The sequence below is a fragment of the Hippopotamus amphibius genome, chromosome 15 (genome assembly GCF_030028045.1).
Source record: "Hippopotamus amphibius kiboko isolate mHipAmp2 chromosome 15, mHipAmp2.hap2, whole genome shotgun sequence".
Taxonomy (NCBI): Eukaryota; Metazoa; Chordata; class Mammalia; order Artiodactyla; family Hippopotamidae; genus Hippopotamus; species Hippopotamus amphibius.
In genome coordinates, this window is record NC_080200.1 from 8,446,119 (window position 1) to 8,468,096 (window position 21,978).

Below are 21,978 nucleotides of genomic sequence, written 5' to 3' on the forward strand. Positions count from 1 at the left end.
AGTCGCGTTCTGGAAGGAACTGTTAACGTGCAGTGAGAACTAGGGCTCGGGCAGTGTGAAAACGGATTGCTTTCCTCTTGTAAATCTGTGCCTGTGAGCCGTGGGCATCAAGGAAGCCTGAGTAGGGAGAACTGGCTGCAGCTTTCTGTGTGTGTGTGTGTCTGTGTCGGGGGAGGGAGGGGGCAGCAGCTAATATTGGGGACCTGGTTACAGGTGCACATGGATCAGCGGCTAGACCATTGGGGCCTGTCTTCTTCTTCGTGACGGGCATCAATTTCACCCCTGAAAACGTGCAGAGCTCTCTTGGAACACTAGTCACAGGAACCTTGACCAGCCCTGCATGCTTCCAGCCAGAGTTGTGAACCCTATTTTGCCGTTTCCCTATTTCCCTGCTCTTGTTTCCTAAAGTCGTGCCGGTCCAGTTCTAATTTGGGCTTAAGGGGGTGGAGAGTAGGTGTTGGGGTTATTTGGGTCTCCCTCCTAGGTGTCAGACCACTTCTTAACCATGGTTAGAGAGTGGTGTGCCTTGCTGAAGAATTCCTATCCATCCCCGCCAAGATATAATATGACTTAAAATGGAAATGCAATTATGGAAGTCCCTGGCTTCATTTTAGACCCAGGACAGAGACGTTTGGGCCCAGCCTTCTTTACCTTGATGATGGGAATGCTACTTCCACTGGCTCATCTATGACACTGGGCAGGTTTCATAAACTGGTTACATCTGTGGACTAGGACAGTTAACATGGGCTTTCAACTGATACTGGATTAAATGAGAATATGCCTGGCACATAAAGGCCCCCGTGTTAGCATTATTGACTAATCTAGCTTGCTGTTTTCAGTTCTGCTAATTGTATAAAACACTTTGCATTATCTCATTTAATCCTCAAGTGTTCTCAAGAGTGGTTGCCACAGGAGGGGCAAGAAAACAAAGATTCCTTCTGAGGTCTGCTTCTTGCCAGAAACTTTCCCTTCAGCTAGGGATTTTATTGGGCCAGAGCAAGTGTTTTGTCCGGCTGAATTTGAATCTTCATAGGTGAGTGTTACAATCCACCATTCACCTTAGGTTCCGTATTACTTTGAACTAGAATTGCCTGCTGTAGGTATAGAGTCTTGGGTTTCTGCCTCAGACTGTTGACACTGTCAGCTTTTCTAAAATTTTGAATATCAGTGTATAGAATACCTACGTACACATGGCATTCAATACTCCCTTTAAAATATTTCCTTATATCTCTTGTAAACTGAGCTATAACTTTCTGATGCCTGAAAATTAGGTACCTCATATTTTGGATTATACTAAGTTCAGTAGAATACTCTAGGGACAAAATTTAGGCCTAGTTCTCACTCAGGCATTTCTGTCACTTATGCTAACTTGTGTTTATGTGGCAGCTTCTTTTAAAACCCATATAGTTACGTTAGCTATGTAATGATACTAGAAAGTATGTTTCAGTGTTTGGGTTTTTAAGTCTAACTTTTTTGAAGTATTTTATGTCAAGTCTTCTAAAAATCAGGTCTTTCAGGACAGGCCACATTTTTCCACTTGCTTTTTCTTACTGTGTCCAAGCCACCATCTTTTGTGTAGAAAAAGCAGTGGTTTTCCCACTTGTCTTTCTGTTGCCACTCAGGTCTGTTTTCTCTAAGTGTAAACTGTGATCCTTGTATGATACATGTTGGAGTCAGAGGTTTTCCTGCCCCATACACTGCCTAACGTACTTGGCCCGAAGTCCAGGATCCCCGTCCACTTGCCTAACTTATCTTGTTCTCTTTTCCTCACAAGCCACGCAGGCTACCTTTTAGGTTCTCAGGGCCTGAGACCATGCAGAGCAACCAGTGTGAGGGTTGGCTCCGCCTACCCCTTCCCCATGCTGGCTACTCGGTTCATCCATGAGACTGCTCAGGAAAACAGTCCCCTTTCCCTGCCATGAAAAGCTGTTGAATTCTATCAGCCCATCCCGCATGTTGCCTTTGCAGCCCCAGCGTTGAGGATGACTTGTCATCCGAGCATGTTCACCTCATTCATTGCATCTGCAGCTTGGTGTCCAGTAGACTCAAATGCTGGCATGCCAGACTTTCCCCTTCATTGACGCCTGGATTTACATATTGATTCTAGCCACCTCCTTGCACAACTCTGATTTAGCCTTTGTAATTATGACCGCATTCTTACGTGCTAGCCACTCTGATCGCATTAGGCTGGGTCTTGAAGTTCTAAACTAGTTCCATGGTTCCTGAGTAGATATGGAGGGTAAAACTGGCTTACCTTTTCTAGTTCTCCCCTGCAGTAGGATTCTAGAGGTGCAGACTACTGTGGTTTGAATCCCGCTCTACCACTTGCTGGCTGTATAACCAAGTCGTCTAACCTCCTCGTGCTTTATCTGTAAAGTGGGACGGAGGTGCCCACTCCACCAGGCATTGTGAGGACTGAGTTGACAGGTGTAAACAAGGTAGAGCAGCACTTGCACAGGGACCTCCTTCACTGCTTATCATGTGGCAGCTGTATGTTTCACTTCTATTATGGGGGGGGGTGCATAACTTAAAGTACCAACATACAGACCTGATACCAAGGCAGATACTAATACAGCAGTATATGCCTGCTTATCATTGACCTTCCTGTTTGCTTGGCTTCTTGTGTAATCGTCTGGACTTGCTCTTTTTGCTTCCTCCTTAGCTTAGCTTTTGTGCCAGGTGTCCAAGCATTCTTCAGTTAGGGTGGTTTTCTGTCCTTAATTCTTTGTATCCTTGGCTTTTGTGATGCTGTTTGCTACCAGGGAGCCTCTTCCCTGATTTCCCTCATTTTCCTTTTCAATTCCTGGACCCTTATTTTCTTCCAGTCTTAGGATTTCTGCTTTCCGCAGTTGGGGGTGCCAGCTGGAGAGGCCTCTTTGGAGAGCCAGTTCTAATTTCTAGCTGCCAAATAGCCATCTAGATAGCTATTCACTGAAATGTCGCTCCTAAAATTCATGGTCTGCTTAGTTTCTCCCCACCAAAAAGTTCAGAATTTCTGGTACTGTGTTAGTTTTCAATTGCTGCCATAACTACTGTAATCTTAGTAGCTTAAATAAAACAGATTTGCTATCTTCTGATTCTGTAGGTCAGAAATACGATGTGGGTCTTACTGGGTTAAAGTCAAAGTGTCAGCAGCCTGCATTCCTTTCAGAAGGCTCTAGGGGAGAATCTGTTTCTTATTCTTTCAGGTTGTTGGCAGAATTCAGTTCCTTGTGGTTGTAAGACTGAGGTCCTTCTTCTCTTGCTGGCTGTAAGGTGAGGGCCATTCCCAGCGACTGGAGGAGATGGCATCTCTTGGCTCATGGCCCCTTTCCTCCATCTTTAAAGCCAGCAAAGGCTGTTCTCACATCACATCTTTTTTGACCCTTCTGTAGTCACATCACTTGGAATGCAGCTGGGAAGTTTCTCTGCTCCTAGGATTTAAGTGCCTTCATTGGGCCAACCTGGATAAGCCAAGATAACCTACCTGTTTCAAGGGCTGTAAGCTTAATCACATCTGCAGAGTCCCTTTTGGCATGTAAGGTAACATATTCACAGGTTCTGGGGAATTAGGGCATGGGCATCTTTGGGGGGGGGAGGGGGAGTCTGTTACCCTTCCTACCACAAATACTATCTCTGGTAGCCCTGTACCACCCGCTATGCAGCCAGTTACAAAAGGCAGAGTTAATGGAGCTTTGTAACTTCTCCACCATGTTCTCAGCTCCTGCTGCTAAACCATATTGCAGCATTTCTAGTTTAGGATGTTAGAGTGAGTTAACATCTTATCTCTTCCTATCTAACATATATTTTATATTTCTGCTAGATTGATTTTCTCTTTCTCCACTAAAACGTGACTGATGTCTTGGGTTCTACCCCACCCCCATGACTCTTCTAATGGTTTGTTAACTGTGGAGCAAAATCAGTGACTTTTTAACCTGACGTTGCTGACCTCCCTCAGGCTGGCACCCAGCTCCTCTCTTTGGATTTGTCTCTCTTCCCCTGTGTCAGCCTGACTCGTATGGGTTTCTTGGGTGTGCTCCGAGCCAGCGCCCCTGCTGTGCTGCTGCTCTTTGGGCAGCTCCCTCTGCCCAGTTCCCGCTGAGCTCTCATGTCCCTGGATCCCTCCTTCCTGTTGCTGTTTGTACCCTTTTTCTTCAGAAACTTCAGATTTGAACTGTATTTGCCTTCACAGCGGTTTACGTATATCTTTTTCTCCTTTAAAGTACTCCTCTGAGGGAAGCAACTAGGAATGAATTGTGGGATCTTGGACTGGAAGGGAGCTAAAGTTTTGTTTTATAACATGGCTGCTGTTCTCTGTGACTCCTCCACCTGGTCCTTCGTGTCCGCTTCTGATCCTCCTGGCTGTGAACATAAAGTAGATGTGAGGTAGTGTCACCACTTTTACTGGGAAGGGGATGGACTCTCCAGTGAAAGCCTGGGTGTCAGGAGTGGCACACTGGCCAGCCTTCTTCCTGCCACGCCTCTGGCTCCTTGGGGCGTGTGCTGGGCTCCAACCTTCCCCTCTGGGGCCAAGTAGGTTAGATCCAATCCAAGCAGGGCAAAACATTCTAGATATTCTGAAGATGTGTTTCTCCCTGCCAGGCTAACTATCCCACTTCATAGGAAAGGTTCAAAGAATTCAGACCCACAGATCTGTCTCCTACCCAGATGTAGGAGTTGTCAGCATTGTAGAAAGGGCCCTTTGATGGGTTTCAGTCTAAGCTTTGTGCTGGACACCTGAGGTAATCTGGGCGAGGCAGGAGCTGTGTCCTGCCAGAGTTTTGGGAGCAGGTCAAGTGATGCTCCTTCAGTAGCATGTGCGTCTCTGGCTGTGAGTACCGAGTTCTGCAGTTGTCCTTCTCTAAGGTTCTGCCAAGGACCCGAGGTGCTTTGAGGGTAGAGTGCCTTTTGCCTGGAAGGGCTCCACATGCTTCTGGAAAGCTTGACTCTGAATCTTGAGTCCAAGTTACACAACATATGTGACATACAGTATATTACCACTGTATCTGGAGGCTGTCTTTTTTCTTTTTTAACCCTGGGCCGCACAGTGTGGCATGTGGGATCTTAGTTCCCCCACCACGGGTCGAACCCGTGCCCCCTGCAGTAGAAGCACAGAGTCTTAACCACGGGACCACCAGGGAAGTCCCTGCTAAGTCTTTGCTATAGAAGGGCCTTTCCTGACCATCCAGCAAGTCATGAGGTCCCTGCCTAGTAGTGCCTGCATCTCATCACTCAGCTCATTGCCTGGAACAGGGCCTGGCATAGAGTAGGCACTCACAGATGGAAGAGGTTGAAGCTAGAAGCAGGATCCACATGCACTTGGAGTAGCCACTGTATGTCACTAGTCCAGCAAAGCCTGTTGCTCAGATTCCTAGCTGTGCTGCTTATACTTGCCCTCTGGGAAAGCCAGCCTGGAAGAGCTCTGTTCCTGCCCTTTGGGCTGGTGGTAACTGAGTACCTAGCCTGGGTGCTGGAGAGGAGGATCCACAGATGGTGGAGGCCCAGTCCCTGCCCAGGGTGCTCCCCCTCTGCTGACGGACGCTTGCCCAGCTGGTTAGACCTGTTCTCACCCCACCGCCCACAGTCAGCACCCAGGCTAGGAACAACAGCCTCTCCATTTCTTCGGTGTCCTCTATTCTTGTTCCTTTATTCTTTTTTGCTCCCTTCCCCCTCAAAAGAGGCAAGATACTAGTCTTCAGTAATCAAATCAGACCATGATTTCCCAGCTAAACTCATGTCAGTTCTGCACTCCTGAATGATCAGGTACAAACATTCGCAAGGATGCGCTCTAGAGTGAGGCAGTAGCCAACTTTCTAACTTCATCTCTCTCCCTTGTGTGGGGGCACCCCCAGATGCCTTGACTCCTCTATTTCATATATTCCTCATCAGAATGCTGCCACCCCCCCCACCCCCCCATCCTGGCCTTTGGGAATGTTAGCTGGCTGTTCCCCACAGCATCCTGTCACCCTGGTCGACTCTTTCTAACCCCTCTGTGCCCTTCTGTGGAATCTTGTCAGGTCCAACTGGGGGAAGACCACCTGTAGGTCACTTAACTTGGGAAGGACCCTAACTATGTGACCTGCTTCCCCTTTCCCAGTGTCTTTTAAAATAACATTGTTATAGAGCTCCTATATCATCTCTTACTACCTCCCAAAAAGGGACCACATTCAGATTGCAAATGACTTCTTAACGTGTAGGCATTATAGTAAGGCATTCTAGACACCAGGGGAGGAAAGAAAACCTTTTTTTTTTTCTAACATTCATGTTAAACTTATTTCCAAAGTTTCTTTTTTTTTTTTTTTAGTAAAATTATTTATTTATTTATTGGCTGCGTTGAGTCTTTGTTGCTGCACACAGGCTTTCTCTAGTTGCTGTGAGCAGGGGCTACTCTTCATTGTGGTGCACAGGCTCCTCATTGTAGTGGCTTCTCTTGTGGAGCACAGGCCCTAGGTGCGTGGGCTTCAGTAGCTGCGGCACACGGGCTCAATAGTTGTGGCTCACCGGCTCCAGAGCACAGGCTCAGTGGTTGTGGCACACGGGCTTAGTTGTTCCGTGGCATGTGGAATCTTCCTAGGAGTGGGCTCGAACCCGTGTCCCCTGCATTGGCAGGCAGATTCTTCACCACTGCGCCACCTAGGAAGTCCTCCAAAGTTTTTTAAACTGGTATTCTTATCGGTAGGCAGTGTTGCTTAACAAGTGTTTGTTTCTTCCCTGTTTCTTCCCCTAGGCTCAAAGATTTGGAAAGAGATAGTTTAACAGAAAAGGTAAGGTAATCTCCACCTTAGCAAAATTTATTATCGAATGTTACTGTTTGACAGATACTATGTCACTCATGAAAACAAACTTAAGTGGAATTGGCTCTCTTTTCCCTAAAATTGAGGATAACTTGGATGTTTTTGTCTAATGTGCTGTACTAATAGGCTGTTATTAGCTTTTGGTAACTCATTGTACTTCGCAACCTAGGTTCCGTACTATCAAGTCTGGATTATAGCTTGTCCTGGTCACACTATTTTTCAAAATCTCTGTTTTGTTCTAGTCCACCATTATGTCTGTGTCACCTCTTATCTTCCCATTTTTCACCACTCTGGAGATGGTGTGGTGTGATATGATTTTAATGGAAACATCACGAACATGTCTTGTGAATATTTAGTTTTCTTTTTAGCCGACTCAGCATTTCCTGTCATTCAGTCATTGTTACATGACCAGGCAGTGAAACTAGTTGTGTATGAGTCCATTAGTTCATAGCTTGGGAGTACGGGGATCTCTAAATCTATATCCTTCCCTTAGGAATGCGTGAAGGAGAAATTGAATCTCTTGCATGAATTTCTGCAGACAGAAATAAAGAATCAGTTATGTGACTTGGAAACCAAATTACATAAAGAAGAATTATCAGAGGTAAGTCCTCAGCATCCTGGCGGCTAAAAAACGTTTCCTCCCATGTAACTTGTCTGTGGCCAGGGAGGCAGAATAATCCCAACTCTCCCTGTTACCTGATAGTTATAAAGGAAACGCATGTGTTTCCTTATTCTCTCATTGCCACTTGTTTACATTCACTACTACTTAAATTATCCTTTCCTGCTGTAGGAGGGCTACCTGGCTAAAGTCAAATCCCTTTTAAATAAAGATTTGTCCTTGGAGAACGGAGCTCATGCTTTTAGTCGGGAAGTGAATGGATGTCTAGAAAACGGGAGCCAGACAAGTGGTGAGGACCGCAGAGTCGAAATGGCAGAGAAAAACAAGTCCCCCAAACCTGTTTCCAAACTTTACATGCCCAGGAGAAGCAAGTCCGATGGAGAAACAAAGTGTAAGAGCACTTGACTTGTTTGACCTTGATGGAGTCTGGTACCACCTAAGGGGGGGACAGTTAGACTTGGTGCCATGGGGTCTGTCCGTCCTCTCCCCACCCCCACCGGCAGTACTTGTTTTTTGTGTATCCTTTTTTTTTTTTCTTGGCTGCACTACTTGGCATGTAGGATCTTGGTTTTCCAACCAGGAATCAAACCCGGGCCCATGGCAGTGAATGCACCGAGTCTTAACCATTGGACCGCCAGGGAATTCCCTCTTGTGTAGACTTCTAACTAACTTAGATATATACTTTAAATTTGTCTTTGACCAAGTTATAGAGCATTAGGTCCCCAAACGTGGTTAAATTTATGAGGTATAAGATAACAGGAGCTACTGATACTTATTACTTCGAAGTTATATGCCTGTTTAAGCTAAACATTTATTCTCAGATTCCTTCCCCATTTGTAGTCAGAGTAACTCTTCTGGAATTTTTAAAAATAAGAGCATGGGACTTGAGCTCAGGTCAGGTTCTTGGCCACTTCATCTTCTGATGATATAAGCAGAGGTTCTGTTTCCTTGTCTGTCTCAGGATTGGGCCCTTCATATAAGAGCTTGTGTTAAAATGGTCCAGCAAACTGGCAGGTGCTAACTTGATGACATTATCAAGATGGTAGTTGCTTAGAATAAGAAGAGAAGGATATTTAATCCTCAGAACCTGGTCTCTGCACCAGCTTGGTAATGCTGAAGAACTTTTCCTTTGCTGTGTACTCTTTATTCATAGTGGCTTTGTTTCTTTTTCTTTAAGCAGCTGAAGTCTCATCTAGCCCCAGGATTACAAGGCAAACTACCAGGCAGACCACCATCACATCTCATTTCACAAGGGGGTCAGTATATAATGAATGGCCCCATTTTAGGGGCCAACTGTTTTTGGTAAAACACGTATAGAATTAGTAGGATGTAATTTAGTAATTCTGACTTCCACATTGCTTAGGTTTTCATTTTGATATTTTGTTATTAGACATTCATGAACAGCATTTCTGAAGACCTCATCCGTTTTTTTATTCTTAACATAGGAAACTTCAAACATACATATACGAAATTACCAAGGATAGTAAAATGAACCCCTGTGTACCTGTCACCCAGGGTCAACAGTTAACATCTGGCTGTCATTTCATCTATACCCCCATATGCTCCAGCTGAATTTTCCAGATGGATTACAACTCCATATATACCCATGTCCCCCCAGTTGGATTACTTTGAAACAAATCGGACATGTCATCTTATCCATAAATGCTAAATTTCTAGGGGACAGAGTCTTTCTCTGACGAGTTTTTTATTTATATTTGGCTATAATTGCTAACACTTAGCAAACAGTCTTTTTAAAAAGACAAAACATAACTATAATTTCATGCCTTATAAAGTGTAACAGTTCCTTGCTACCAAATATATAGCAGTGTTCACACTTCCTCTTGTGTAACAGAGTTTGGTCGATCTTATTCCTTAAGCCTTTCAAGGTATAGATTCCTAATTTTCTTGCCATTTAAAGAAGCTAGGTCTTTTGTCTAATAGCTTCTAGATCTGGCTGACTGCACGGTTATGGTGGTTAATGTGCTCCTTTGTCTCCAGTTTTCTGTAAACTGGTAGTTAGGTCTAGAGGCTTGATCAGAGTCTAGCTTTATTTTTTGAGACTTTGTTGATGGCACAGGGCTGTCTATCAGAGGCAGGTAATATCTCCTCAGTGATACTAGCAGCTGTTGATCAAAGTCTAGATCCATGATTTCTTAAGGTTTGCAGAATGGTGGTATTCTAAACCTGTCATTCAAAGTAACATTAAACTTGAAGCCTCTTTTAACATCCTGGCAAAGAGGGCTTCTCCTTGGAGGGAAGAGGGTGTCCATGTCCTGAATCTTTCCAAACAGAGGGTACTCTTGGTTGGGAGGAATGTTAAGTTGTTTCACGCCCACTGGAGGTCTAGAGTCTGGCTGAGCTAACGGTTGGCTTTACTGTGTGTGATAGCCCTGCCAAACGGAAACCTGAGGAAGACCCTGAGAAAGCAAAATCAGATGATTCTGTTGATGAAGAAGAAAAAGACCAGGTAGGGCTCGCGTTTAAGTTTCTTAACTCTGCCTTATTTTGGTACACTTCCTGGTAATTGTGAATTTATACTTGGTCTGACTGTGGACCAGAAGTGACTGAGAAGGTGTTAAAACATTATCCCTGGACCCAGGGCTTTACGAACTGTATCATAGATCTGAGGGCTCAGCAGTCCCATAACTTCAGTGTCTTCTCTCCTACCTTCCTACCTCTCCAGCTGTCAAGGTTTGACAAACCAGCAGATGTGATCTGTTTAAAGCATTTGCTTCTGATGTCAGCTTCTTTCCCACATCTTATTCTCTGTAAAAGCAGAATTGCCTTGTTATGTTATGTGTATTGTAATAATGCTGCATAGGTTTTTTAGGTTAGAAAACTGGTGGCTTGCCGAAGCTCTCCAATATAGAAAGTGTCACTCTCTGGCACTGTCCCATGTGACTTTGAGGGGCAAACATAGATAACACCAGATGGTCACACACTGTCTGTTTCAGTCCTGCCACAGGATTAGTTGTGTAAGGTCAGGAAGGCTGTAGGTTTACAGGTGGGTGGTAAATGCCTTGTTACCTACTAAAGATGGGTATCTGTGGTTTGCTCTAAGGCAGGGTTTCACAACTAAGGCATTGACTTTTGAGGCCAGGTAAACCTGTTCGTGGGGGTCAGTCCTGTGCATCGTAGAGTGTTTAGCAAGGTCCTGACCTCTACTCACTAGATGTCCATAACACTCCTCTCTCCTCGCAGTTGTGATAACCAAAATCACCTTCAGACTTTCCCAGATGTCCCCTGGGAGGCAAAATTGCACTGAATGAGAAGCACTGGACTCAAGGCTACCAGTATCACTGAGGTAGACTTGACATCCTGTTGTAAAAAACACGCTCATTCTCCTGTTCTATTCTTGGAAATTGGGTGCCACTGTTCATGATCCTTATTTAGAGGTCTGTAGTTAGGTTTAGTCAGACTGCCCACTTCAGGTGGGAAACAGATGGGGAAACAGCTTGTCCAAGTCACGTGGCCAAGTCCCTCGCCTCCTAGGAAAACGTGTCACAGGTGAAAGCACGCTGGCTCTTGTAATATCGAAGTCTTTTTTTTTTAAACGTGCCAGTTTTAGAGTTGTTTTTTGCCCTCTAACCTTTTGGAGGGCTTACACAGCCTTCTAGCTTCTAAAGAAATGAACCAGGGCACTCCTTCCCAAGCAGAAAGCAGTTTCTCTGGCAGTGTGTGAGAGGCCTTGGGGACTTCGAGGATGAAGACTTGTAGAAACAGGTTTATTCCAGTATGCTAGAGTGAGCCTTGGTGCACCAAACCAGTGTTATCATATGGTGTTGGTTAAATAAGTAGTCATACAGAGAGAATCTTATTTTAGTCAATTTAAAGTTTTGGTATCTTGCTATGTTTTTTAAAAAAGGTATTAAATACATGCATTTGGTAAAACAGTACAAAAGGCTGTTTGATACCTAGAGGTGGTACTCCTACCCCTCTGTCCTGTCCTTCTTTCTAGAGGCAAGCATTTATCAGTGTCTTCTGTATTGTTTCAGATTGTATGTATGTCTGCACATGTTATTGTAGTTTATTAGTATAAAATCTATATTGGGGTTCTCCAGAGAAACAGAACCAGTGATGTCCATATGAATGAGATTAATTTTAAGCAACTGATTCACAGGGGGATTTCAGGCTGGTAGGTCTGAAATATGCAGGACAGACCCAAGGAATAGTTGATGTTGTAGCGCAAGTCCAAGGCAGTCTGGAGGCAGAACTTTATATATATGTATACAGATTAATTCCATATAATGTAGTACAGAAGGGTTCTGTGTAATTTACCCAACTTTTTTTGGGGTCACATCTCACATAATTGTAATGCAATAGCGAAACCAGGAAATGGACATGGGTATAATCTATAGACTTTATTCACTATGCATGTATAGTCACATGTGTGCGTGTGCATTCTTGTAACCTCCACCTCAAACAAGACATAGATCGGTTTCATCACCACAATATTTTTATCCCTTTTAAATACATAAATACAGATATCCTGAAGACGCAAGTACTGTGAGCCTAGGGAAGCGGTATATAGGGCGTGCATTGGAGAAGAGCTGGTGTCCAGCTTAGATTGTCATCCTCGCTCCCTGATGTGCATCCCAAATTACTGCTTTGGTTTTTTTTCTAGTATTAACACATTCCTGACATGAGGTGGATCTTTGTATAGCATCACTAGACAACCTGTAGTGCACAGACATGTGCCAGACTAACTCCTGGGCCTCTCCTTCGTTTCGAGGGCAGTGGGACATCAACACCAGACTGATGGTTGCCCAGATCTTCCCCAAACTGACATTACCCCCCAACCCCTGTTTTTAACCATATCAAATGTATTTATTTCATACTTTGGTTTTGATCTTCTGAAATATTCTTTTTCTCTTCTTCCCTTCTCTCCACATAGGAGGAAAAGAGACGTAGAGTTACATCCAGAGAACGGTAAGAATGATATACGTTTGTGTTCTGTGCAGTATGTAATCTTAATTACTTCTGAAATGTTTTAAAAAGGAGAACTTTATAGTGAGTTGCCAGGGTAACCATAGATAGCTTAAGGATGCTGCGTTTGCAGTCAGATTCTTAACCTTGTGATTCAGGTAGAATTCTTGTTGCAAAGAGTGAATTGGGAACAACTGGCAGTTATCAGAACAAAATCTAAAGGTTGTATTAAATATTAAATGTGAAAGTAATATGTAACTTTCAGGGCTCCTGAGATGAAGGTTGATTTTGGGGGGGTAGGAAGGAAGACCTTCCGAAAACTGTTTCCTGGGGAGGAGTCCGTGAAAGTCAGCCTTAGGGTATGTTATTTTGCTTGACAGAGTTGCTGGACCGCTCCCTACAGAAGAACCAGGAAGAGTAAGACTGGGAACACACGTGGAAGAGGAGAGAGATGATAAAGTAAAGCCTGGTCACCTCCAAGTTTGTCACTTCCACCTTAATCGGAGTCCTTCCCCCCCCCCCACCCCGCTTTTTATTTATTTATTATTATTTTTGTCTGTTTTTTTTCGGAGTCCCCTTTTGGTTCTAGGAAGGGGGTCAGAGTGTGGGGAGTATGTATGAACAGAATGACTTTCACTAATGATCAAAATGACCTTGACTTTAGCTGAAATGCTCAGACTCATTTTTCTGCTGCTTCTCCATGTGGAAGGTGTGTTACTTGGCTCTGGTGATAGTAAATCAATGGTAGGCCTAGAAGTCAGCTGGGCCTCTGCTATTTGATCAGTCAGTCACAGAGCTTCAGTCTGTCCCCTCGCCTGCCTGCCTCTTGCTCATGAGGTCTTTGTGAAAATCTCATTTTCAAACACGAGGCGCTAAATGCTAGAGCATTATTTGGGTATGAAGTTGCTTTCTTGTTAAGATCAGATCAGTTCTTTCCCCAGACTTCCAGCTCCTTTGTAAAATCAGAGTTTTAAGGTTCTACGATATACAGATATAGCACTGAACCCCCTTGGGAGGGGGTAGGAGAAGGAATTGGAGGTCTGATACTGGAAGCTTTACCATTAGACAGCACTGTCCCATACAACGAAGGGCTGACGTTGGTGGGTCACAGGTGGTGGAACAATATCGGGTCCCCCCTCCTTTTTTTTAATATACTTATTTGTTTATTTATTGGCTGCATTGGGTCTTCATTGCTGCACAGGGGCTTTCTCTAGTTGAGGCGAGCAGGGGCTACTCTTCATCGTGGTGCACGGGCTCCTCACTGAGGTGGCTTCTCTTGTGGAGCATGGGCTCTAGGCGCACGGGCTTCAGTAGTTGCGGCACATGGGCTTAATAGTTGTGGCTCACGGGCTCTAGAGCACAGGCTCAATAGTTGTGGCAATGGCTTAGTTGCTCCATGGCATGTGGGATCTTCCTGGAGCAGGGATTGAACCCATGTCCCCTGCATTGGCAGGCAGATTCTTGACCGCTGTGCCACCTAGGAAGTCCCCCCTTTTGGTTTTATTAAGACATTGATTAGATGTTTCTTCAACTCAAATGGGTGGTGTGTGCCCTTATTGAAAGCCTGTTAAAGGATGGGTGTCTGTTATTTTGTCCTAATGGGGAATCAACTAAGATGTATGATCGTTCTTGAGCCATTTGGTACTTGAAGCTAGTCTTTAATTGATCACTCCCCTACCCTGATCCTAGTTAAAGTTAGCGGCAGTTATAGTTGGGACACGGGTTGAATTGTTTGAGAACAAGCGGTTCTAGTGTGCTAGCTTGACCCCCACCCTCCAGAGAAGGATTTCGGGGCAAGATTGAAATGCCTTGTCTGTGGCCAGACTCCCAGAATCTCTTCTTGCAGTAGGAAGGTCTGCAGTGTGTTTTGTCTGTTAACATCACCAACCTCTGTAAGGAGATCACAAAGTGTGTGGGGTTCCTGAGGCTGAATTCTGCGCTCTGGAGACGTGTTTAGCTTTCTGAATTCAGGCTCAAAACAGTTTGTCGTCCATGTTTGAGATGGAGCTCTTGTTCAGATTGGGTCATTGTACTTCATTCCTTTATTAGATTCCTAGTTTATCTATGAGATCGTCAACACTTAATTATGACAGGTGATAGTATGGTAGATTTTGCCCCCAAATCCCTCTTAAACAGCAGGATCTAGGAGTTCTTTAACTTCCTGCCTACCTACCCCACCAAAAAAAATGTGCTGTCTTGAAAGAAGAGAATCTTCATTCTCACCAAATAGACTGTAGGATCAGTTTAGATATTTTATTTCCATAAAACTCTTTAGTAGAGAGATTAGAATCAAATGGGGGAAAATTAACTAGTCTTTTTTTTTTTTTTTTCTTTGCCTCCTCCTCCCCTCCACGTAGGAAGAAAAGAGACTCAGAAGTCAAACCAAAGAACTGTAAGTATAGTTAACATGCCTTTGTACTTTGTGAAACTTACTTGCTAAAATAAGCGTTATAATAATACTAATGAGTTGGACAGATCATTAAGTACATTGATCATATATGTAATGTGTGGGTGACTTCTGCTTGTGGAAGGTCAGACTACCACAGTAAAGGCTGAGGTCTGCTGAGATTTAGCTGACCTTGACCCCAGGTCTGTTCTTAGTGGTGCTGATACAGGAAGCAGCTAGGTGGTGACTAAAGGGCATTAAGCAGCTCTGTCTCTTCCTCATAGCTGTGAAGATGCCGTGTGACAAACTGCCCCAAAGCTCAGTGGCTTAGGACAGCAAGCATTTTTTATGTTTACATGGTTGCGGCTTAGTGGCCATTAGCTGGTTGTGGCCAAGCGGACCTGCTTTAGCCCCAAGACTCGGCCAGCCTAGGTGTGCTCTCCCGGCAGTGCCAGCGCCTGAGGGCGGAAGTGGAAAGCAGCCTCTGATTTGCAGTGGGCTGAAGCAGGTGTTGAGACGGGGCCTGAGTCTGGGGTGGGCGGGACACCTGAACTGAGTGGGCGGGCCCTGGTAGAGGAGAGGTGAAGACTTTCCAGACAGCACCTCAGGCCAGCTAGTGAACCTGTACAGGATCCACCACAGGCAGGATTCCCATTAGGTTACCAGAGATCCGTGGAGCCCTGTTGTCTCTTTTAAGCTACTGTGTGTCTCAGCAACACTCACATGAAGTGTTGATGGCACTTCTGAGATCGTAGGTTCTGAAGTAATAAATGTCTTGGGTTTCTTGCACTGAAAACTTGCCTTTCCGATGAGAAAGACAATCCATGCTCTAACTTTGGGGAGGAGACCATGTGAACCGTCACTGGGGCTGCTTGAAGGGGCAGCGGGTTCCCTGAGCTGACTGTGTTTTGTTCTGTGGCAGAACACCTAAACAGAAGCCTAAGGAGGAGCCAGACAGAGATGCGAGGCCGGGAGGAGCTGAGGCTGAAACGAATGAAGGAGAAGACAAAGTAAAGGCTGACTCTATCACTCATCTCTACCTGGTCCTTATGTTCCCAGTTGGTTGGGAGAGATGGTGTGGGGTCGGGCTCTGCATTCAGATCCAGCCGTGCCTGCCCATGGGGTGGCTCTGGGCAGGTTACCTGCTCCCCCTCGTGGGGGTGGGGGCTATCGCTGCATGTCAGGGCCTGGTACATAGTGAGTGTTCAAGTTGTCTGTTTATCATAATGGTGGCAAGGGCCTACATGTGCCTGGATTAAGACGTGTGTGGAACCAGCTTCTTTTCAGAGCCTCTGCACTGAGAAGGCTTGACATGTCTACCCCAGGTACACATGTCATCACACTAGTGCTGCTTTACGAACCAGTCTCCTGAATTCTCCTGAGTCTAGCTCCTCCCATCCTCTCCAGCTTCCCCAGTTCAGCTAAGTGAACACATTTAAACCCTAAAACATTTTACATTGATCCAGGGGTAGGCCTATGTAAAAGTCCCAGGTGGCAAGGTTATCCACAGGAATATCCCACTACCTGAACTCCAGGGTAGGGGATACACCTGCTGGGGGGCGCAGCACAGGAATCTTAAGCTCCTTAGCAGTCCGGTCCCTGTCTCAGAAGCCAAGCTAGGCTGGTTCCAGGATTGTCTGTAACTTCTGTCTGAGATCTAGAGAGCAGAGCCTGAGTTCAGACTTGTGGGTCGTGAGCTTCCAGTGGGCACCCCTTCTTATTCTGTGTTCTGTGGCAGGTGATCCTTTCAGTGTCACCTCCACTGTTCTGTCCAACAGCTTATTGTCTCTCATCTTTTCTGTTACCTTACTGTCAGCACTTCTCTGGGATACCTTCAGATCTAGAGAGATCTTAGCGTTGGTGTCAAACCACCCATTTTCCTCAGACAGCAGCTGGCTGGAGCTTTAGACCACACAGCCAGCACTTTTGCCTCATGGCAGAAATGGACAAAAGTATCAGACATTTGACTTTGTGTAATATTGTTGACTTTTCTTCTGTTTTAATCTACGTGTACGTTTTTTGCTTTACAGAGGTGAGTTGCGTATTAGAAAGGTATTTTTTGTATGTAGGTTCAGCCGTTTTTAATGAGTTGGTGACCAAGTTGGGAATTCCTACTTCTATTTCTTTCCCATACTAGATTCTGAAGTTTAGTGTGGTCACCCCCATCCCCATTCCTGTCTCAGTGCCTGTCTATATGACATCTTCATCCCTGTTGGAGCTATAGACATTTTGGCCAACATAAAATGGCTATAATGTTCCCTTTTACTTTGAGCTGTCCTAGAACAAGTTGGTAGACTGATCCACAGGGCAGATCTGGCCCTCTGCCTATTTTCATCAAGTTTTGTTTGAACACAGCCATGCCACTTCACTTACGTATTGTTTCTGGCTGCTTTTGTGCTACAGTGGCAAGTTGAGTAGCTGTGACACAGGTCTGTGGCTTGTAAATCTAAAAATTTTTTTTGCCCTTTATAGGAATCTTGCCAACTCCCGGTCAACTCTTGTTTGTAGGCATTAGGAACTGAGTTAATATTTTTGAAACCTCACCTCTACTCTGTTGACTTGCCCAGATTTCCCTGTTCTCTTATTCCACAATGCTGCAATCATTAACTGATACTTTGGGGTTTTGTCTCACTCTTGCTCAGAAATTAATTTTCCCCCCTTTATTTCTCCACCCATACTTTCCCCTCTCAGGATGAAAAGAGGCACAGAAGTCAACCCAAAGATCTGTAAGTGGTTAAAATGCTTTTGCTTTTGTGCTGTGCTTCGTGTAATTTAAATTACCAAAATAACTGTTGGAAATCTGTGATGTAGAGGTTTACAGGGAATTGCTGGTGCTATTAGAAGATTGGATTGGTTTGGGCGGGGCTGGATAAGAAATCAAACTCTGGGCCCCATCTTACCTGTTAACCTCTGCCATGTGGGTAGCGCTCCTGTCACCGCACTGTCACGTGTCTTAGTTTCCAGCACCTCTCATCAGGCCGCACGTCTGAGGGTCACATGGGGCTTCTGAAGGCCTCCTTTCAGGATCATGAGTTAGTGACATGCCTTTGGAGCCACTGTGACAAGGGGACTTTCTTTTTTGGATGGGAAGAAAGTGTCTGTTCACCAGATCTATTCAGAATATTTTGCTTTTCTGTTGGGAGGCATTAGTTTGTCAATTTTTATCTGAATTGGCAGTATAGTTTGTTTTTTGGGGTTTTTTTTTTTAAGCTAACATTTGGCTTATTTGTTTATCCAATAGAGCTAGCAAACGGAGACCAGAAGAAAAAGAACCTGAAAGACTAAAACCACAAGTTTCTGATGAGAAAGATGAGGATGAAAAGGTAAGGCCTTGGTTTTTTCAATTCCACTATGTTTCATAATATGCCATTGGCTGGAATATGTTAAAGTGATTTTTAAACAGTTTTTCTTATGGAAACATTCAAACATACCCCAAAGTAGGCAGAAAGGGTAGCAAACCCTCACATTCTCATCAACCTTCAACAATTATCAACCCATGACTAGGCATGTTTTACCCAAGCCTCACTCACTCTCCTTACCCTCCTTCACTCTCATGATAAACAAATCCCAGATGTATTACTGAAATATTTACAGAAGTGCTTCTACTAAAAGGAAGGGAGTCTCTTTTTAAATATCACCACAATACCATTATCATAACACAATATTATCAAAATCTAATCTGTTCAAATTTCCCTGATGGTTCCATTGTGTTTTACAGTTGGATTTAGGACCCCAACAAAGCCTATACCACATACTTGGTTGCTATTTGTCCTCAATGTGTCATCTACAGTTTCACCCCGTCCTCTTACTTGCAGTTGGTGGAAGTAGCCACCTTACCTGTAGCATTTGTGAGTCCTCAGGTTTGACATCTCCCTCCAGCCCTCTCCCCTGCAGACTGCTAGGTCCGGAGACTTGACCCGAGGCAGGTCTCTTGTTTCCCAGAGTACTTCTGAGGTGGTGCTGTGTACTTGCTGTTACATCAGACCAGAAGGCATGGTTATCGCTGTTTGGATTGATCATTGAGCTGATCCATCCATTATAAAGTTCCCCTCAGCTTTTCACTTAATGTTTTTAACAGTCATTGCTTAAATCCATTATTTCACTGGGAGTTGTAGAGTGATAGTTGTGGTCTGCCATTCCTTCATTTGCCCAAAACAATTCTAGAAGTAAGTTTTATGTTAGTCAGCGGGGGCCGCCATAACAGAATACGACAGTCTGGGTGGCTTAACAGATAGACATTTATTTTCTTACAGTTCTGGAGACTGGAAGTCAAAGTTCAAAGTGCCAGTAGGGTTAGTTTCTGGAGAAGTCTTTCATGCCGGTTTGTGGACCGCTGCCTTCTTGTCGGGTCCTTACATGGGCCTTCCCTGTGCAAGCACGTAGGGAGAAAGGGAGGGCTGGTGTCCCTTCCTCTTATAAGGTCACCAGTCCTATTGGGTTAGGTCCCCACCCTTATGACCTCGTTTAACCATAGTCACTTCCTTAAAAGCCTCTTCTCCAAATACAGTCACATTTTGGGGTTAGGGCTTCAACATAGGATTTGGTTGGGTAGGGGGGCCAGGGACACAACTCACTCCATAGTACCCCTCATCAGTTACACACTTGCTCTGAGGTGTCACTTACACAGGAAAGCTAAGTTCAGAACAAAACAAAAACTCGTCTCTCAGGAGTCTTTTAAGGAAGTCCAGTTATAAATTTTGCTTCTAAGACTAGACCCTGGAGATGGCTTGGGTCTCACCGATTCTCTGACTGCCTTCCTGCCTCTGACTAGATTTTGTGATAACCACGTACATTAAATTCTTAACTCTGAAGCATTGTCTGGATGGAAAATACTTTTTTATCTTTTACTCTTTTGTCTTCTCCATTTAGGAGGAGAAGAGACGCAGAACTACATGCAAAGAACCGTAAGAACTTAGTTTTGTTTTTATACAAAGCAGATCATAATATTAAAATGGTTGTCCTAGAAAGAAAGATAAAGGGGCTTTTGGTGAATTCCAAGAGCAGCCTTAGCTTTTTATGTGATGGGGTGTGAGCATAGGACCGAGACATTCCAGTTCTGCCATGTGAGGCAGGTCCCCTCCTCCGCGTGGTAAAGACACGCTTACGACCTTGCGCCTTGCCCCTTATGCCGCAGCTGGTGCTCATCTCTCTGGTGGATCAGGTATAATTTTGATGGCAGATTCTGTTACGTTGTGAAATGACTAAAAAAATCTTCTGCTTTGTTCCCAGAACTGAGAAGAAAATGGCTCGAACCAAAATGGCAGTCGTGTCCTCCAAGGTAAACATATATCTGGGAATAAAACCGGTTGTGTGACACTGACGGGATTGCTTGGAGCTGGCTCTCTGAGCGCTGTTTGTGTGCTTGCCCCCACAGACCGACCCTCTGAAGTGCATTGAGTGCGGACAGTACCTGGATGACCCCGAGCTAAGATATGAACAGCACCCCCCTGATGCAGTGAGTTCCAGCTCTGTTCTCAGTCTTATGGCGATAGTTCCTGTCTCTTGTGTCTCTGCTTAACGGCCCAATGTCTCTCAGGTGGAGGAGATACAGTTGTTGACAAACGAGAGACTGTCCATCTTTGATGCCAATGAATCTGGCTTTGAGAGTTACGACGATTTTCCCCAACACAAAGTGACCTGCTTCAGGTAACTGATATGCTTCTGCTTTATTGTAACAGGGCATTTTCCTACACTGAGTTCTTAATATCCTGGTGAAGTTTTTAACACCTAACCTACAACATTTCTTACGCTGCTAACACTTGAGATAAGGGCCACCAAGCTGGTAGGTATCTGGTAGATCTTTGCTGGTAGTGATGGTGGTGGGGGGGGTTGTTAAAGCTGTACTTGTTAGATCCTGAGTAGGTATACATCCTGAAGCTCATTCATCCAGATGAGGGCAGCTATGTGCCAGCTCCTGCACTAGGTGGTACTGATGAAGTACCTCAGGTCTCTGGTTTCACAGAGGCAGAACAAAAGTTAGGCCTGTCGGGTAGTAACACTGCGACAAATGTGAAAAGCATGGGGAGTGGAGAGAGGTGGGAGAAAGTTGTTCAGGACGGAGGGGAAGGGACTGGAGCAAAGACCTCAGTGGCTTAAGACCGAGCTGAGGGAATAGCGAGGGAAAGACAACCCAGAGGGAGGAACAGCAAGTGGAGGCATTGGCTGTGGAAGATTAGGTGAGAGGCTGTGTGGCTGAAGTAGAGGGCCCAGGGGGTGAGTGGTAAGGGAGCAGGGGCCTGGGGGAGAGGGCTAGATCCTGTAGCGCTTTGCAGCTGGTGGCAGTGATGCCGGGGTTCTCTGAGTGGAGGTCCGTGGCATCTGGACTGTACCTTTGGCAGGGCTCAGATGAGCCTGGGAGTGAGCAGAGTCCCCGTGCTCCCCAGCCCCCTTCGTTCCGTTCTCTCCCCCTCACTGGAGGTGCTTCACTTTGCTTCTTTGTGGGAAATGGTTTGGCTCCAAGACCAGCCCATGTCTCCTTTCAGACCCTGGCATGTGCTTTTCCTCTCCCTGGGCAAGAGAGTAGTAGGAGCGGGTGGATCGCTTGTTGTAAGCCTCAGGTGGAATCATTTCTGGGCAGCCTTTCTGACACTCCTGCCCCACAGTGGGTTGGGGGGCTCTGGGCCCAGGGAAACCCCAGTATGTTTCTTCTGTAGTACTGTGTACACTCGCTGTGGTTGGTGGTGACTGCAGCTCCCCACCATCAGGATCCTGATCCGTACTGGGATGCTGGCCATCTACCAGCGATCCCCTGGCTCAGGCCTCTGCCTGACAGCACAAGCGAATCGTGCTGTTGGCATTGCTGATGTTCACGGCCTTGTGCTTCCCTGTGGTGCTCCTGGGGCAGAGGCTGGAGAGAACCAGGGGCTGGGGCTGCTGTAGTGAGGAGTGTCAGGGCTTGGGGTCTCCTGGACACTCCCCAAGAACAGGGTCTGCTATAGACTCATTCCTGTAGGTTGGCAGTAAGAACACACTTCCCAGGAATGATGTGCCTTTTAGCATCCGGTCATTGGAGCCAGACCACCTGGGTTAATTAGGGACTCTGTTTACCTCTGGTACTTGGGCTGGAAGTGGCAGGTGGAAACAAACCCCTCCAGTGAACCAGTGGGTCCTGCCCCTGCCTGGGACTTGGTACTTCTCCCTGATGTCACCTCTATGGAAGGAGCATGTGGATAGCCTGTCAGGCTGTGTGCTGGATCCTCCTCCTCCGTGTGTCCTGATGGCAAGGCTGTGACCGGTGTCTCTCTGCCATGCCTGGTAGGGGAGCTCCACTCAAA

The 21,978-nt window shown here is 45.5% G+C and overlaps 1 protein-coding gene across 6 annotated transcripts in view; it reads left to right on the forward strand.

The window, feature by feature from the left end:
* DNMT1 (DNA methyltransferase 1) overlaps positions 1 to 21,978 on the forward strand; it is a 40,018-nt gene that overhangs the window by 765 nt on the left and 17,275 nt on the right. For 3 of the 6 annotated variants that reach the window (XM_057709461.1, XM_057709455.1, XM_057709458.1), the window contains exons 2-16: positions 6,707 to 6,743; positions 7,267 to 7,374; positions 7,564 to 7,783; positions 8,570 to 8,648; positions 9,781 to 9,859; positions 12,287 to 12,321; positions 12,699 to 12,777; positions 14,676 to 14,710; positions 15,627 to 15,714; positions 17,396 to 17,430; positions 17,946 to 18,027; positions 19,574 to 19,608; positions 19,934 to 19,982; positions 20,079 to 20,159; positions 20,241 to 20,350. In XM_057709461.1, coding sequence (XP_057565444.1) covers positions 6,707 to 6,743; positions 7,267 to 7,374; positions 7,564 to 7,783; positions 8,570 to 8,648; positions 9,781 to 9,859; positions 12,287 to 12,321; positions 12,699 to 12,777; positions 14,676 to 14,710; positions 15,627 to 15,714; positions 17,396 to 17,430; positions 17,946 to 18,027; positions 19,574 to 19,608; positions 19,934 to 19,982; positions 20,079 to 20,159; positions 20,241 to 20,350 — 1,152 coding nt within the window. Of the gene's footprint in view, positions 1 to 213; positions 356 to 888; positions 1,034 to 6,706; positions 6,744 to 7,264; positions 7,375 to 7,563; positions 7,784 to 8,569; positions 8,649 to 9,780; positions 9,860 to 12,286; positions 12,322 to 12,698; positions 12,778 to 14,675; positions 14,711 to 15,626; positions 15,715 to 17,395; positions 17,431 to 17,945; positions 18,028 to 19,573; positions 19,609 to 19,933; positions 19,983 to 20,078; positions 20,160 to 20,240; positions 20,351 to 21,978 lie in introns of those variants that run through there. The other 3 variants (XM_057709457.1, XM_057709456.1, XM_057709460.1) reach the window with 3 other exon arrangements.